The sequence below is a fragment of the Aphelocoma coerulescens genome, chromosome 1A (genome assembly GCF_041296385.1).
Source record: "Aphelocoma coerulescens isolate FSJ_1873_10779 chromosome 1A, UR_Acoe_1.0, whole genome shotgun sequence".
Taxonomy (NCBI): Eukaryota; Metazoa; Chordata; class Aves; order Passeriformes; family Corvidae; genus Aphelocoma; species Aphelocoma coerulescens.
The window spans coordinates 6,773,104-6,789,613 of NC_091014.1; the positions used below are offsets into that span (position 1 = coordinate 6,773,104).

The following is a 16,510-nucleotide window of genomic DNA, read 5'->3' on the forward strand; positions in this document are numbered from 1 at the left end:
TCCTAATCTCCATCCTATGGTCATAGATGAAAATCCTTGGTGGAATCTGAAGAAATTATCACAAAAGTCAACATTTTCGAGTGCTCTCCAACACCCCAGCTACTCATTAATGATACCACTGCCCACCCAGGCCTTCCAGCACAGGAGTCAGGTCTGAGAGCGGGACGGAGGGAGGCTCTGTGTGGATGGTCTGTACCAGGAACAGTGCGTCCAGCAGCACCAGGGATGTGATTCTTCCTCTCTACTGGGCACTGCTGAGGTCACACCTCGAGTGCTGTGTCCAGTTCTGGCCCCTCAACTCAGGAAGGACATTGAGGTACTGGAGTGTGTCCAGAGAAGGGAAATGGAGCTGGGGAAGGGTTTGGAGCACAAGTCTGATGAGGAGCAGCTGAGGGAGCTGGGGCGGCTCAGCCTGGAGAAAAGGAGGCTCGGAGGGACCTTATCACTCTCTAAACTCCCTGACAGGAGGGTGCAGCCAGGTGCGGGTCAGGCTCATCTCCCCGGCAACCAGCGACAGAGAGAATACGGTCTTAAGCTGTGACAGAAGAGGTTTGGGTTGCACATTGGGAAGAAATTCTTCACAGAAAGCGTGATTAGACATTGGAATGCGCTGCCCGGGGAGGCGGTGGAGTCACTGTCCCTGGAGGTATTTAAGGAAAGTCTGGACGTGGCACTCAGTGCCATGGTCTGGTTGACAAACTGGTGTTCGGTCATAAATTAGACTCGACGATCTCAGCGGTGTTTTCCAACCAAATCGATTCTGTGCGCCGGCAGCACCGGCGGCTCAGGGCCAGGCCCGGTGCCGCGGAGCTCCGCCCGCCCGGCCCGCTCCGCCCCCGCCCGGCGCGTCCCGACCCCGCAGCGATGGCGGCGGGGCTGTGCCGGCTGCGGAGGCACCTCACGGCCGCCTTCAGCAGCGCCGCGACCGCGGGAGCCGGGCAGGCCCCTCCGGCGGAGCCGCTGACGGAGCTGCGGCAGGCGGGGGGCGTGCGGTGAGCGGGGGCGCCGGGGGCTCCGGGACGCGGCCGCGTTCGGAGCTCGGTGACCGTAACCCCGCTGTGTTTCACGGGTTTTGCAGCACCATCGTCCTGAACAACCCGCGGCGGCGGAACGCGCTGTCGCTGCCCATGCTGCAGAGCCTGCGGCGGGACCTGCTGCACGACGTCAAGAGCCGGGAGCTCCGCGTCATCGTCATCGCGGGTACCGCGGCGCCCGGCCGGGCGGGCACGGGGCACACAGCGGGGAACGCGGAGCTGAAACCCCAGCCTCGGCTGGAATTACAGGAAACGGGGCGGAAAGGGAGCTGCGTGTTTCCCTAATGCTCCCGTGGTCTCCTGGGGCTGCCGGCCCCCGGCAGACCTCCCTGTCACGCTGTTCCTGTATACTCACCCCAGCTTCCCCGCTCCTGTACTTAGTTCCTCATTCCTAACACAGCATTAGTGACTGACTTGGGGCTTGTTATGCTTTTGATTTTGGCCGACATGTCTAAGTATTAACACGTTTCAAAAGGTCAGCATTTCAGTTGGGCTACGAGGGTGTTTACACTCGGTGAGTTGCTTCCCTTTGTAAAAACAATCGGCAGTTTAGGGTTAGGGTTGATTGGTTTAAAACTGTACGTAAAGAATACTTTAAACAGAACAAAAGTCAAACAAAAGTTCTAAAAGTTAGCAAAGTAAAGCATTTAACATTCCCAGAAAGGGGTTTTGTGCAGGAACGGGCAGAGCTAGGATGACATTTGTTGCCTTCGTGCACAGGTATAGGCTGTAGTAAAAACCAGGGTTTCTGCCAGTCGGGTGCTCTGTTTCCCTACGCTGAGCCAGGATCAGCTTTGTTGTCGTTGCCAATGGTTTGTCAGAACTATTTTTGAAACACTCCAGTGAAGGAGAGACTGTAGTATCAATACCACAGACACCCATAACCCACGGATGTAAACAGCCTCTCTCAGAGCCTGTTAGTTTTCTTCCATTTATGTATTAACCTGTAGAGTCCTTAAAGATAATGAAACTTGAGCTGTACTTAAACCATCTTTTTTTCCTCTGCTATTTTAAGATAACCTTACCCTGCCTCCCCCCAAACATCTCAGAGAAATTGGTTTGTTAATTTAGGATGATGCTGTTTCCTATACATAGGGGACAACTGTGTGTGTAAGGGCACACACACAAGAGTGGAAGTGAGCTGATTTCATAGGGGTGAGTTTAAATATACATATTCCTCATTTCAAACAGCAGTGACAAATTTTGCGAAACACTGAAGGCTCTCCTTTGGGAAGACAATGCTCTGGGAGTTTGTGAGCACAATTGTGTTTGTTTTTTTTAGAAATTGCATGTTCTTGTTTATTTCTAATTCCCCTGGTGAATAAAGTGCAAAAGAAGAAATTTCAAGAAAATAAAAGATTCCTCAGTGAACGCTTTGGGCCTTTAACACAGACTTTGCCCTGGATTCTTCAATGAGGTTCAAATGCAGATGTAGTTAATCTCCAGATATATATTGCCAACCCCATGAGCTGACTGATGTTAATTGTGTGGTTATTTCTGGATAGGTTGTGTCTCAATAATCTGATCCATAAGAAATAAATCCATAGGTGAGGTTTGGTCTGCATAGGTGTAGCTGGAAATGCCACATCTATACAAATATCTGAGAAGTTCTGAGGGGTTGAAAAGCATCACATTGGTTCATTCTAATGGCAGCTATTCTCAGGACAAAGGAAAACTGTTTTAAAGATTGTGTACCTGTATAGAGTGTTCTGATCTTAGCAAATCCAAAGCGTAGTTCCACAGAAACCTCCTCTTTTGCTGCCCAAACCCTGGACATGCTTTTGTGGGTTCTCTGGATGTCAGTTTAGCAGTGGAGAAAACACCCAACAACCCTTCCGGTTCTCCTGTAGCAGAATAGCCTTTTTTCTTTTTTTCCATTGTGACCTACAACGCCATGGCAGAAAAAATATTGATGCTTATTTAGCAAAAGTTAATAATTAATTCCGGGTACAATAAATAGGGACTAAGTGTATTTATCAGTCTGTGAGCAGAGCCCTCCAACCTTACTCCAGCTGACAAGTTATCGTTGTAGCGAGGAGCTGTTTTGAATGTCCTTACACAAAACTGGGCTCAAAGGTGTGAAGTGCATTATTTCTAACTTGAGTTAAGTGGAATGGAAGTAAAATGAGATCTTGAAAAGTGATAATGGGTGTTATTGTGCTTAAATGTTGCACTGCAGAAATTTAAAGTTACCACAAAACCCAGAAGGTAATCTTTTGGAATTTTGTTTACAACTCCCTCCTCAAACTCCTTTTTGAACATTGACATGTCATTGACATCCCTTTAGCTGGGACATTGATACACTGCTACCCCTGGTTTCTTCATTAATTCAAACTGACTTTTCCTGAAATTCTTTGCAGCTGAAGGACCTGTATTTTGTTCGGGCCATGATTTAAAGGAACTGTCAAGTGAAGATGATGTGAAGCATCATTCCCAAGTATTTGAATTATGTGCAGAGGTAAGCAGTTCTTCTTGAGTGTCTCTGCCTTTGCCTGGTGTTAAGAGCAAGCATTGGTTTAAGGAGGGACAGCATTGGTCCTCTGCTTGCTAAAGCACAGACTGTTCCTACAGATTCCTTCAGATTCCTTGATTTTTGCTGCCCTGCTATTTTAGTGCCTTATTCTGGTGAAATTAATGTTTTCCCTGGATTTCTTTACATGTAAATAGAAGGGCTAGAACACAAATGTGCATATCTCCAACAATGTGCAGAGTCAGGGTATGTTCCTTAGTTGAGTCAGTGTTCCTTGCAGCTGAGTATTTGGGCAACGTCTTTCCTAGAAGTCTAGGGATAACCACCTTCAAATCACTTGTGATCAAATGTTCCTTCCCAGCATTTAGTTAAAAGCTCAGGATCAGCCTATACATCAAGCAGACAATGTGAAAGTAAGATCTGATTCACTGGTTGTCCAAGTTCTTGTTAAAGACCCAGGTCAGGGAGGTGGGGAAGTTAAAGTGAACCCTGGAGCATTTGGAGAGAATGGGGAAATCCCCTTTGATTGTGGTGGTGCTAGAATTTGACCCCTGATCCTGCTCAGTGTGACAACAGAAAGTCCTTTGAAACCTTTAGTTCTAGTTCCTCCAGTACTAATGATCTCTAAGACATTGCCAAGCCCATATTTTAGGAATGCTGTAAATGCCATGTGTGAAGGCTACAGCTGAAGGGCTCTTCATCATCCGTTCATCAGAAAGGAGCCAAGATCCAACAGTTTGGGGGGTTTTGATAAATAGAGAGGAAGGTACTTCTGATGGCTTCCCAAACAGGATCGTGTCTTCCTCAGTTTTCATACTGACCACTGTCTTTTGTGCATGCAGGTTATGACTTTAATCCAGAAACTTCCAGTGCCAGTGATTGCCAAAGTAAACGGCTTGGCTACAGCAGCTGGCTGCCAGCTCGTGGCAAGCTGTGACATCGCGGTGGCAAGTGAGAAATCTCAGTTTGCTACTCCTGGAGTAAACATTGGGCTGTTCTGCTCCACACCAGCTGTGGCCTTGGGCAGATCTCTTCCAAGGAAGGTAGGCTTCCTTCCCAGATACTCTTTGTAATTTTGCAAGAAGTAGATTCCCTTATTGGAAGTTTTAGTTCCATTGCCTGAACTTTATTTTCCTGTGCTACAACATTCAAAATACTTTATTTCAAAAGGCATCTCCATAACTCTTTGGACTGGGAAAAATAATAAAGGGTGAACTCTGTTTAGGAAAGGCAGCTTCCTACTGATGTGATTCCAAGCAGCACGAGCTCGTCCCAGCTGCCCACCAGCTCAGCAGTCCCTTTCCTTTCCCACAGACAGCTCAGGGCTTTAGCCAATGATGTTCTCCCCTGAGGAGGAAACCCCTGCAAGTTCAGGATAACAATCCCACCGAGGCATCAATTCTTGCCAGGCAGTGACATTTCACTGCCAGCAGGATCTGCCTGGCTGTAGATCAAGATGCTTTAAATAGCACCTAAAACCCTCCTATACTGTCTTCCTGTTTTATGTCCTACTGATTGTGGCTGCACATCTCTCTGTACATAAAAAACAGTACAATCTGTAAAGCTTCCATAACTGAGAAAAGAAATTTTAAGTTCTGATCCAATTGGATTCATGCAGACAGATAGCCCAAGCCCAGCAGGGCTTTGCTGAGATGCAGTGACTGAACTGCCCACATCCCATTGCTGGATAAGAGCTTCAGCTTGAAATTTCCCATCTGCAGGGACATCCTGTTCAAATAGAGCCCATGGGGGATTTCTCCAAGTGTGCTCTTGTGTGCAGTTGTAGCTGCTTCTGAATTAGTATTTCTGGGCTGTAGGATCACCTTTCTAAAATGTGTGGGATATACTTTTCTCTGTGCCACTTTTCAAAGCAGTAAGAACATTCCCTACAGTTCCCAGGATTGATGATTTTTACCTTTTAACAAAAGAAGTGTTGCCATTGTAGCTACCAGAGCAAAGATGCTAATGAGGATAATCAGCTCTTAGGATTCAGGCATTGGTCAATTGCATCATGAGTCTTAGAAAACCATCTTTATTGATACATAACATTGAATAGTCACTGAGTATTTGGGGGATTTTTTAGTTTCAAACCTCAAGCACCAGATGCTGAAAGCAGCAGGAGACTGAAATAATGTGGCTATAAAAAGTCCATATTTAAAACCACTCATACTAAACTTAAAACTAGGACAGGTGTTTTAAAAAACCGCACATATGCCCAGCTTAAAATACCAAGTTCAGTCATTTGACATTGTAGATGATCCACCTCTCTCTTAATTTGTACAGCAATCACCAGAGATTGTGGGCTTTTGAAGAGAAACCCAGAGGTGTCAGCCTAGGACAGCTGGAATCAGCAGGCAGGCTTGAAGAGATCAGCTTTAGACCAGTCCTTCTCTTTGCTGAGACCTCTTAACAGGTCCTTGGCAGTTTAAAAGACCAAAAGATTTAAATCATTTGTGAAAAGAGTAACTTGAACTTGAAGGAGGAGGCTGAAATTCCCCAAACAAAGCAAAGCACTAAGGCAGTTAGGTTGACTTAGTACAGTATTCTTTCTTGTTCAGGTGGCACTGGAGATGCTTTTCACGGGTGAACCTCTCTCTGCCCAAGAAGCATTAATGCACGGGCTCGTCAGCAAGGTGGTACCAGAAGACAAGCTGGAAGAGGAGACCATGAAAATCTCTCAGAAGATATGTGAAAGCAGCAAATCCGTCCTGGCCTTGGGGAAAGCCACCTTTTACAGACAGATAACCCAGGACCTCGACACTGCCTACAAAATGACTACTAAGGTCATGGTAGATAATTTGACTTTGAGAGATGGGCAGGAAGGTATCGAAGCCTTTGTTCAGAAGCGTAAGCCTGTCTGGTCACACTCTCAGGAGAAGAAATGAGCCCTGTCTCTAAACAAACCTTAGCTGTGCTTTATGATTCTTCACGCAGGTGCCTTTGGGAACCATATTTTTGTTCTTACTGAAAGTTAAATTTCTCTTCTTACATATGCCAGACACAATAAATTTATTCTAAGTATGTAATAAATGTTAAGAAAAATCAAAGACAGTGGTTTTTCTGAGCAGTGAATTTAATCTGTGGTTTTAGAAGTAACTGTGCTGCAAAAATCAGTTTAAGGTGTCTCAGGTTGCATAGGGAGTCACAGGGACTGAGAGAGAGCTCAGATCACCCTGTTCAGAACCTCCCCCCCATTGTTCTGGATGGGAATTACTATGTATTGTTATTAATAGAGAATTGAAGGGCTTGAACACATTCCAGAGATGATGGTAGTACATATCATAATGGATGTGTTAGTTGGGAAGTCCATCCTTGTGCTCATAGCTGGGCTTTTACCAGCATTGGAGCAATTCAGCCATGGATTTACAGACTTGACAACCTCCAACAAAAGGGATTCAGCTGCTCCCCTGGGTAATCAGTTACAACCCTCCAGGTTAATTTTTTATTAATGTCCAGTCTGAGCCTTGAAGCAGCACTTTCTGGCCATTACCCCTTGTTACATTATTTGGCATTATTGAGAAAGTTTAGCTCCATTATCTCTTTAACTCTATTCAAGCAGTCACAGGCTACAGTTCGACCATACTTAGACTTCTCTGTGCCAGACTGCACAGGCCCTGCTTCCTCCACCCTCCCTGTAGGTCATGTTCTCTGGGTAACCAGTTTGGCACCCCTCCAGTAGACCACTTCCAGTTTCTCCACATCCCTTTTGTACGGGTTGTGCCAAAACTGGCCTGTATCCTAAATATGGCCTCACCAGAGCTGAGCAGAGAAGAGCAAAATAGCCTTCCAGGTGCTGGTCTGTGAGTAGTGCTCAGTGTGTGTTTGGTCTGCTCTGTGTCAGGAGTGCACTGCTGGTTTGGATTCAGCCAGGCACCCCCTGTGAGCCCATTTCCAGCAGGAATGTGCCCTGCCAGTCCACTCCTCCCTGTACTGGTATCCTGTACTGGTTATTCTTCCCAGGTGAAGAAACTTGCATTTCTCCTTAGATCATGGTTGGTTTGGATTGAAGCCAGGCCATTTGGGGTGTCAGCCATTGCCCCAGTTTTGCAGAACCTGCAGATTTGCTGAGGATGTGTTATTGATGACAATACTGGATGAAAGGAGCCTTAGTTATCAATCCATGGTGATCAACATGGGATGACCTCCCAGCAAACACATTTTTTCTGAAGTTCCACATAGCCAAATCATGAGGGCTCATCCATCTCATCCTTAAATAGACGCCTAAGCCAGACCACGTGAATCACAGTATGGATGGGCCTTTTTTCTTTGTTGACAGTAGAAGCAGCCTAAAGTGCTTGATGCAGACTCAAATGTCTTAAGTTAGATCAAATTAATCCTACCTATGGCAACTAAAACTCCAAATGTAGAAGTATCATTTATACAAACACAGCCCCACAAAGCAAGTCCCTTTTCCATCTACGGGTTCAAAAGAGCAAAATTTTCATTTCTGCTGCAAGTTTTAAGAATGGAAACTTAAATTCACCATTAAACTGTTTCCATAGAAATGTGAAAAATGTGCATACTTGGCACTAGTTGCTTTAAAAACACAAACTTTTATTGTCACCACCAGGAAAGGTGGGTAAGTTTTTTTACAAACTCACGTAGTTTATATAGGTTAGAAACTGTTCTGCACAATTAAGAGATGGAAGAGTTACATCTGGAGCCCAGTAACCTTCATCATGTCCTTTCCAATGCAGTAAGATGCTGCACTTAGACTCTGTTCCCACACGCTGCTCTAAAAGCATTAGGAAAGAGTAAATTGTTTTAAAAAATATTTATATTTAATGGCTGTCTTGAAACTACTCAGCAAATCTCAACTGGCTCTTTTGTTCCAGGCTTTTAGAAATTAGTACATTATCTGATTGTTGCAGAACAGTGCCCTTTTCAGCTAACTGCACTAATAAAATGGTTTCACTGGCCATCTAAAACCATGAATGACAGTTTAGATGAGCACATTCTTTCAGATATTTAGAAATTCTGCAGTTGATTGCCATCTACACAAGATAGGGTTTGGCATTATTATTAACTCCATTCAGATCTTAAAGAGAAAAAATATTTTTGTTTTAACTCAGTTTTCACAGTGTTTGTACTGTTTCATGCAATAAAGTAATTATGCAATCACAAAATCGTAGGATTATCCTAGAATGGTTTGGGTTGAAAGGGACCTTAAAGACCATCTAATTCCAACCCCATGGCAGAGACACCTTCCACTAGACCAGGTTGCTCTGAGCCCCATCCAGCCTGGCCTTGAACACTTCCAGTGATAGGACAGGCACAGCTTCTCTGGGCAACCTGTGCCAGTGCCTCACCACCCTCGAATTAAAGAATTTCTTCCTAATATCCAATCTAAACCTACCCTCTTTCAGTTTCAAACCACTCTGCCTTGTCCTGTCACTAGTGCTTTTGTAATTAGCAATCATCAGTTCTAAAAATGCTGGCATCCCCAGGAACATTTCCCTCTTGCTTGAACCACTAGACACAAAAGGTTCAGAAGGTTTTATAGCATTCTCACACTGGCCTCTGAAGACTGAAAAAACAACTTAATTTTTCATTTCTGTCTTGCATGGGCTTTTTATTTTTGCCCACATCTGCCCTTATTGTTTCATTTAATGGATTTACAGGCTATTCCTGGGAAACAGAGCAGTTCCAGAGTTGTTAATTAAGTACTACAGTCAAGAAACAGCAAACCAAATGATAGATTGGGAGCCTTACCACCATGGTTATCTGCTGCCTGAGGGAAGAGTTTATCCCAAAATAGCAAGGAGCCTATCCCTTGTCACCCCCTCCATTTTTATTAAAGAATCTCTCTGCAGCAAAGTCTGCCAGGTAATTAGCCTAGTTTCAAGTCATCCTAACAGCATGTGGCTCTGGAAACTAAGTACAACTCCAGCTGCATACAGCCTCTAGGATACAGCTTATCCTTGGAAATGACCAACATTTTCCATCCATATATACAGGAACAGCTGGAAAGGAAACCAGTCATGATATGCAAGCAAGGAATTGCCAGTTTGAATGGAATGAAGGGGACTGCCTCAGAGTCCATGGAGGCCTTAGAGGAATGGCTTTGAGCCTCTACCTGGAAATTTTAGAAAAGATACATAAGCAAAATCTAGAGGATATGATCATATCACTTGTGATATAGCTTCAGGCTCCCTTCATGAACAGGGCAAATGAAAAGCCAGTGAGCAGTGACAAATAACACATGGCACAAGGTTATTCCTAATTCATGGACCAGGCAGTGACCTGCCTCACCACATCACTTGGGGAATATGTACTGAAGGTAGAGTTAAACAGAGGATTTGGGTAATGAGCAAGGTATTTATACCCTCTGTGCTCCACAGAGCCCAAGAACAGTTTATATAAGCTTTTATATAAACTTCATGCAGTTTCCTTGAGGCCACCCAACCCAGAATTCAGCAGCCTGCATAAGAATTAGTTTTGGGTTGGTTTGAAGTAATCTCCTGTAGCTGTGGAGGAGAGAGCTTGAAAATACGTCCTACAAAGGCCCAAAAAGCTGGACATAGTTAACATTAAAAATACATGACTACCTCATTGGCAGGAGTCAGCACCAGAGTTTTTACCATCTAGCTCATGATTTCTGAGCATTTGGATGGCAGCACCGTGTCCTTCACAGAATTGCCTCTGGGTAATTCCTGTATTGCCATTCCTGTATTGCAGATGGGGAAATTGAGGCCAAATGTGCTGTGCCTGAGGTCTCACAGTGAGCCTGTGGCCCTGTAGCAGTGGCACTCGGAATGCTGACACCTGCTCCTTGTATTTCTTCAGCAACAAAGTTTTCAGTAAAATCAGCAGAAATGCAGGATGACAGCATGCCCTGAAGTGACTGCAAAGGCTTCTGAACAGGAATTACGAGCTACTGCATCAAAGGCCTCTTGCTTGACATTTATTGGCTTTTTGATGAATGTTGGGGTAATTCTACTGTCAACAGTTTCTCATTAGGAGCCTGGCAATGTACTTTCTGACCATTATCTTTCTCAATATCACACTGGGTTGCTACAAAGAGCAGGGATATTATGTAAAACCCATCTATCTCTGTAGCTGCAAACTTTTCTAATAATTCTACATTTAAATAATGTCATGGAAATACTGGCTGCCTTATCTGAGCAATAAGGAGACTAGACAAATGGTTAAATTTCCATGAAGACCTAAAGCTATAGGACAAATCTCATACTGCAACAAGTAGGATTCATTTGTCTTGATTCCACTGGCATTGCACCTCAATTATACTAATTCTGAATTTCACTGCTCAGTAATGCATTCCCATCCTGCTTTACACTTGCAAAGGAGGGAGGAAGCCTTCAGAGCTGCACCTTACACTCTCCACAGTATGATGTACCATCTCCTTGCTGCTTATGGTCAATATTAGGAATTATTTTTGTCAAACCCATAGATTTTCTGAAAAGAAAATAGTAGAAATAAACTGCTAATACCACTGTGTATTTGGAAAGGGGAAAAGAGTTCATTCAGCTTTGATGTGCCCAAGTGTAGTAATTTTCATACAATGAGTTTTAAAACTTATTTTAAATATTGGTATCCTGGAGTCATGATAGTGGGAACATCACAGGGCTATTGTATATTTTATTGATTATGGTTGTTATAGACAAAGAAATTAAAACAGAACCAGATATTAAAATAACTAATGGAATTTGTACTACTAAAATGGGTTTGATTCATGACTAATGTTTACAGCTACTTAATATGAGATACTAACTTTCCCTCCTAGAGGTAGGATGATATTTTCAGCCTGCCAAAACCAAGACTTGTAATGCTCTGGAGTTAACTGAAAATAAACTTTCCCACCAACTCTTTAATCTCACTTCCATGGCAGTGCAGATTAACCTGTTGGATTGAACATGGATTTAGGTATCGATCTCATCCACCATTTCTGCTGTGGGAACATCCCCTCCCAGGAAGGCAGCACAGGTATGGATGGCAGTGTCTGAGTCTGTCACTTGGCCCGTTAGAGCCCTGTCAGGAGCTCTGATGTAATAGGCCATGTCTGAGGGAGCAGAAGCAGCTCTGCTTCCTGAAGGAGTTTTTAAGGACACATTCCCTGCAATAAGGGAATGTTGACATTCAGACTGCCTCAGCTGCTGATGACAGAGAAGGTGTGAGGTTTTCCAAAGTGGCACTCAGGTTTTATTCCAGACCTGTCATCCTATAAACAATTACAGTGGATGAAATCATGTTTGGAAAGAGGGGTGATGTTTTCCCTGTCAACTCTGCCCTGCCAGCATCAAGGATAATGTGATATATATACCTGCTTTGGTCTTCTCCACTTCCTGGCCCAAAATCATTCTCAGTGTAGACAGGGAGTGATGCTTCTGGAAAGAAACAATAAAGAATTAGTAAATCATATATAGAACACAGGGGAAAGGAAAAAGAAAATGAACACATGAAGTAATTCTCTGAATGTGGTCTTCAGTCTAGATAAGAATATTTTGTTTCTTGTGCCTGTTTAATGAAATACACCCTTCATGCCAATAGAACTTTATCATCTGTTGTTTAAGGGAGGTAATCCTATAACAAAAATCCCTATTCTGAGGGTTAGGATATTGTATAAATATAGACAGGGTGAATAATTCTGAGTTAATCTCCCTTCTCTTTCAAGACCTCACTAGTGTGCTTTTTCTTTTTTTGTTTGTTGATTTGGTTTTGAGACCTCAGTGTGAAGTCAGAACTCTTACTCTGGCTTTCTCTCTCCCTCATTGGGGGTTAATTTTCTTTTAATGAATGCTGAGATTCTTACATGACTAAAGTACTCATTCTTACATGGGTCCACAAATCTGAGACATAACAGATGAAAGAGCAGGGTAATGAAAGAATTTAGCCCTCTGAAAGAAGGCCCTGCAGGAGAAACACTGAGGTGCTCTCCAGAGCACCCACACAGAGGACTGGAAAACTGACCTAATTTACCCCTTTTTCATTGGGAACGTGCAAGGATGATCAGCCTCTTATTCATTAGCCTGAGATTATTATTAATTATCAATATTATTACTTATTTTTATAGTTGCTATAATTCATGCTATAATCTGTTTAATAAAATGACAGCACTAAAGTTCAGGAATTTAGATTTTGATATCTCCTCCCCACAAATGGGCTTGGAAACTGGTTCGGATCACTGAAATCAGAAGCCTTTGATGCTTGAAATGGGGAATACCATTTGTCTGGCAGCAAGAGAAAACTTTATCCTTTTACAGAGCCTATGAAAAAACACTTAGTCCCTACCATGTACTCATCACAGTAAAATGGAAGTTGTCAAAGATAAAAGTCCTCTTTCTTTGCTGTCTGTGGATGTTCCTGTAAGCTTTTAGTCTTTTTCCACATGAGCATTTATTCAGAGCAAGCAGCCCAAGAATATTTCCATTGACAGCCTGAAATCTTTATGAGGTACTGGATGGTTGAAATACAGCACCAATTTATTCAGCACTCATAACAAACCCAAACAGTGAATTTACCACAGGAAAAGTTGGTAAAGAGCTCAGTAGCAGTTCATAGGCTAAAAAAAACCTGTTAAAATGTCCTAGACCTTTCTGTCCCATTCACTATAATATTTAAATATATTTCTGTAAGTAATTTTTTAGATAATTCTGAAACATAAATAAAAAGAATAAAAGATTTTAAATCCCTGGACTAAAAAAAAAAAAACCCAACAGCAATAAAACAGACAAGACAAAACCAAAACAAATAAAAAACCCTGATTCACTTCCTGGCTTTCTCACAAAACTCCACTATGACCTTGGGCAAACTGACAGAGGCAGAAATGTGGCTGTTCAGTCCAACCTTCTGTTTATCACAGGTCATTGCTTCTGCCTGCTTTACCCCCAAACAACGTAAGAATTGCAGCTTTGGTTGAGCTAAGGTGTTACCTAACCTTGTGATGAAAAAAAGTTCAAAAGGAAAAAAAAAAGAAGATGCTAACAGTGTGATCCATTCTCCTTGCAGTCAGGACATGTGGTTTATTTCTGCTTTGAATTAATCTGACTTCCAGGCAGAGTACCAGAGCTGCATTTTGTGGGCTCAGGTAGACCTTTCAGTATCTCAGTGACTTACAGGTAAAATGGGGCTGATCATCGGATTTTTTTCACTATGTTTTATTTGAGTTGTCCCTGTACACCACAAACTCTACAGGGGAAATCTGGCTCTCACTCCCTGTACATACCATGCCTTGCACAACAGCTTATACTGGACTTGGCTTTGATGCAGAGTGATTGATATGTGATTGATTGATTGATTGATTGACTGATGTGTAGCATCTAAATTACAACAGTGAGAAAAGACAAGAGAAAAATCAACCAATAAATGCTAAAAACCTCTGTGTGAGGGAGGATCCTTCAGTTTTCTGCAGGTCCCCGGAACTCCTTGTTCGCCGTCGGGCGGAGAACGCTCCCTTTGCGGCGAGGGCCGCGGTACCCCCCGCTGTCGGCAGAGGGCAGTGACAGCTCACAGCGCCAAGCGGCTCCCGGGACCTGCGCCGGGACGGTGCTGCCAGCCTTGTTTTTCTCCTGCACTGCTCCCAGGGAATGAGCCCCTGCTTTATACCGAACAGCACGTGTGAAAAAGGACCCCCGGAGCCCCGCAAGTCAGGGGTCTAAGCTTTCTTCTTCTACTTTCCCTGCCCTTGCATCCTCACTGATTACAGTGGAGGACCAGTTGCAATCTGATTCAAGATAGACAACTCGGTACCGAATTCCAGGGAGATCCTTGGAAGCCAGAGGAGACCCTGTTCTGCTTTAATGAATACACCTGTGAGAAATGCAGCTGTGTCTCGGGAGCTGGACCATTCAGCTGAGCACAGTTTGGGAAAGCCTGGCTGTTCTGGCTTTCCTGGAGAGTCTTAATTTTAGATCCAAATGGGTCTGTGTAGATTGGTAAGAGGTTCTGGAGGGAACATGTGATTCAGAAAGGTCTTCCAAGGAGGCTGTGTCAGCAAGCAAGGTAGAAGAGGTGAGTGAACTGTGACAATCCTTCATGCCTCAGGTTTTCAGGAATAGGATCCAGAGGATGGGCCTCCCATCCAGAGCTCAGCCAGCCAGAATGTCAGTGCTGTCTCCTTCACCCACCTTAACAGGTGAGCTAAGTGGCACCATCTCTTCTCATCATGATTCAGTTTCCCCAGATGTAAAGGAAGTTTTAAAGTTCTGTGTGACACACTAAAAGCAGTGAATGATAAGAATTAATCAACTGTGCTACTCACTAGCTAGTTCATCATTAGTGATGAACTAATGTGCTTGTTACTGCTGGCCCAGAGTCTGCTGGCCAGAGAAAAAACTGCTGAAGGTGTTAGTCCAGATGGACTGTAAATGCCAAGGCACAGCAGGAGCTGTTGAAAGATAAAAATATTCTCTCAAGTCTTCTCCCAGCAGGAACAATATTCCAATTGTAATGCAGATACCCTACTGAGTCATTCCATCCCTTAGGCCAGGTGAGCACCCTGCAAGAGTCTGTGGAGGTAATCATTATGCTGTTGTAAATATGAAGAAGTACAAATGCCAGGTGTCTCTATCTGAGCCTCAGTTTTACTCCTGGCTTCATGAAAAGTAAGAGAGCATGACTGCCTATCATGATACTCCCAGTAACCGGAATTTCAGAGAACACTGGTTATCAGCTGATTCTCCCCAAATTCCCATACAGTGGAAGAAGGATAGGGAGCACATGCACTGTTCAAAGCCACCACAGTGAGGGAAATCTACAACTTCAGACACCAAAAGAGCTGGTACAGTGGGCTGTGCTGGAGCAGCAGAGGAATTCAAATAAACAACATTGAACGACCAGCTGTGGAATGCAGTGAACCCAGCCAGGTCAACAAGAACACCGATAAGGTGGCAAGTGGGGTCCAGCCCAGGCCAAACCTGCAGGAGCCCTTGGCAATGGGGTACAGGTTATGCCAGCTAGAAAGCTTCTGGACAACTCTCACCAGTGGACTGAGTGGATGTAATTTAATTGCTTTGCCAGTTTTCACTACAAAGGCTCCACTCAGACTAGTCAGTCGTGATTCAACACCTTTTCCACCAGACAGCCTCAGCCCTGCTGTGCAGGTGTGCTCCCACAGAGCCAGGACAGAGGTGATCTGTGCTCTTGGCTTTGTTTTCCTCTCTGCTGCTTTTGAGCTTCCCCTGACTGGGAGAAGCTGGTTCAGGCAGGAGCCATTTCAGACTATGGCCATCTGTAGCCACAGATATTGAACCACCACCAGTAACATCCCTAAAAGCAAACAACTGAAACTTTGGAACAAAAAGCAAATGTTACCTCAGAGTGATAAGTAGCAATAACAACAGACCTGGCAAGACAGTATTTTAAGCCAAAAATGTGCTAAATAAATACTTTTGCAGCCTGTTTTGAATCTTTTCTTCAAAGAAGTTAAAGTGATTGTTTTAGGAAAAAAGGTACAAAACATCCGTTTTAAGCAAAGGGGTTTTTTTCTTCTTAATTACAAACAAATTTTAAAAGGTTTAAATGAAAGTTTATGCAAGCATTTCCATATAAATAAAAAAAAAATTTTAAAAAAGAAAAAAACACTCTTTCATGTGGACAGAGAGTTCCTGTTAAGGCGGTGGTTGGTTGCATGGAGGATGCAAAAATAGCTGGTAATGTAAGTGTATATGGGATGCCATTAAGAAATCAAGTGCTAATGAGACTGCTTGGGACTGAATCACGACTGCCTGTGGCTATTCCATGACAGCTCTTCCAGGAGGTGTCTCCAGCAGCCATGAGTCAGATCCCTGCCTCTGCAGGAAACTCCCTACAGAGAAGCTGCCAGGTATGTCCTTAAAGGCAAAGGAACCAGGGTCTTCCCAGGTTTGAGCTCTCCCAACTGCAAGAACAGGTCACAGAGGCAGCTTGGAGTGAGCATGGATAACAGCAGCCTGAGAAATCTCTGTGCACTGGCATGAACAGGAACCAGCAGCATTGTAAAGGTACAACAGATGGCTGTGAGCCAGGTGTGTTCCTGTTGGTCCTTGCATTGATGTTGGCTCTGACACTC

The 16,510-nt window shown here is 43.8% G+C and overlaps 1 protein-coding gene across 1 annotated transcript; it reads left to right on the forward strand.

Annotated features, from left to right (window-relative positions):
- The first annotated feature begins 827 nt into the window (after positions 1–827).
- Positions 828–6,551, forward strand: ECHDC3 (enoyl-CoA hydratase domain containing 3). Its single transcript, XM_069034795.1, has 5 exons — positions 828–992; positions 1,079–1,200; positions 3,395–3,492; positions 4,347–4,547; positions 6,063–6,551. The coding sequence occupies exons 1-5, from the start codon at positions 865–867 to the stop codon at positions 6,387–6,389; spliced, it is 876 nt and encodes a 291-aa protein (XP_068890896.1). The 5' UTR covers positions 828–864; the 3' UTR covers positions 6,390–6,551.
- Positions 6,552–16,510: the final 9,959 nt, after the last annotated feature.

Bases quoted from the DNA above. Each gene is read 5' to 3' on its own strand.
- ECHDC3 (XM_069034795.1), top strand. From the start codon at position 865: ATGGCGGCGGGGCTGTGCCGGCTGCGGAGGCACCTCACGGCCGCCTTC. The intron at 1,201-3,394 runs GTACCGCGGCGC...AATTCTTTGCAG, and splicing joins CCGCGTCATCGTCATCGCGG to CTGAAGGACCTGTATTTTGT. The intron at 4,548-6,062 runs GTAGGCTTCCTT...TTTCTTGTTCAG, and splicing joins GCAGATCTCTTCCAAGGAAG to GTGGCACTGGAGATGCTTTT.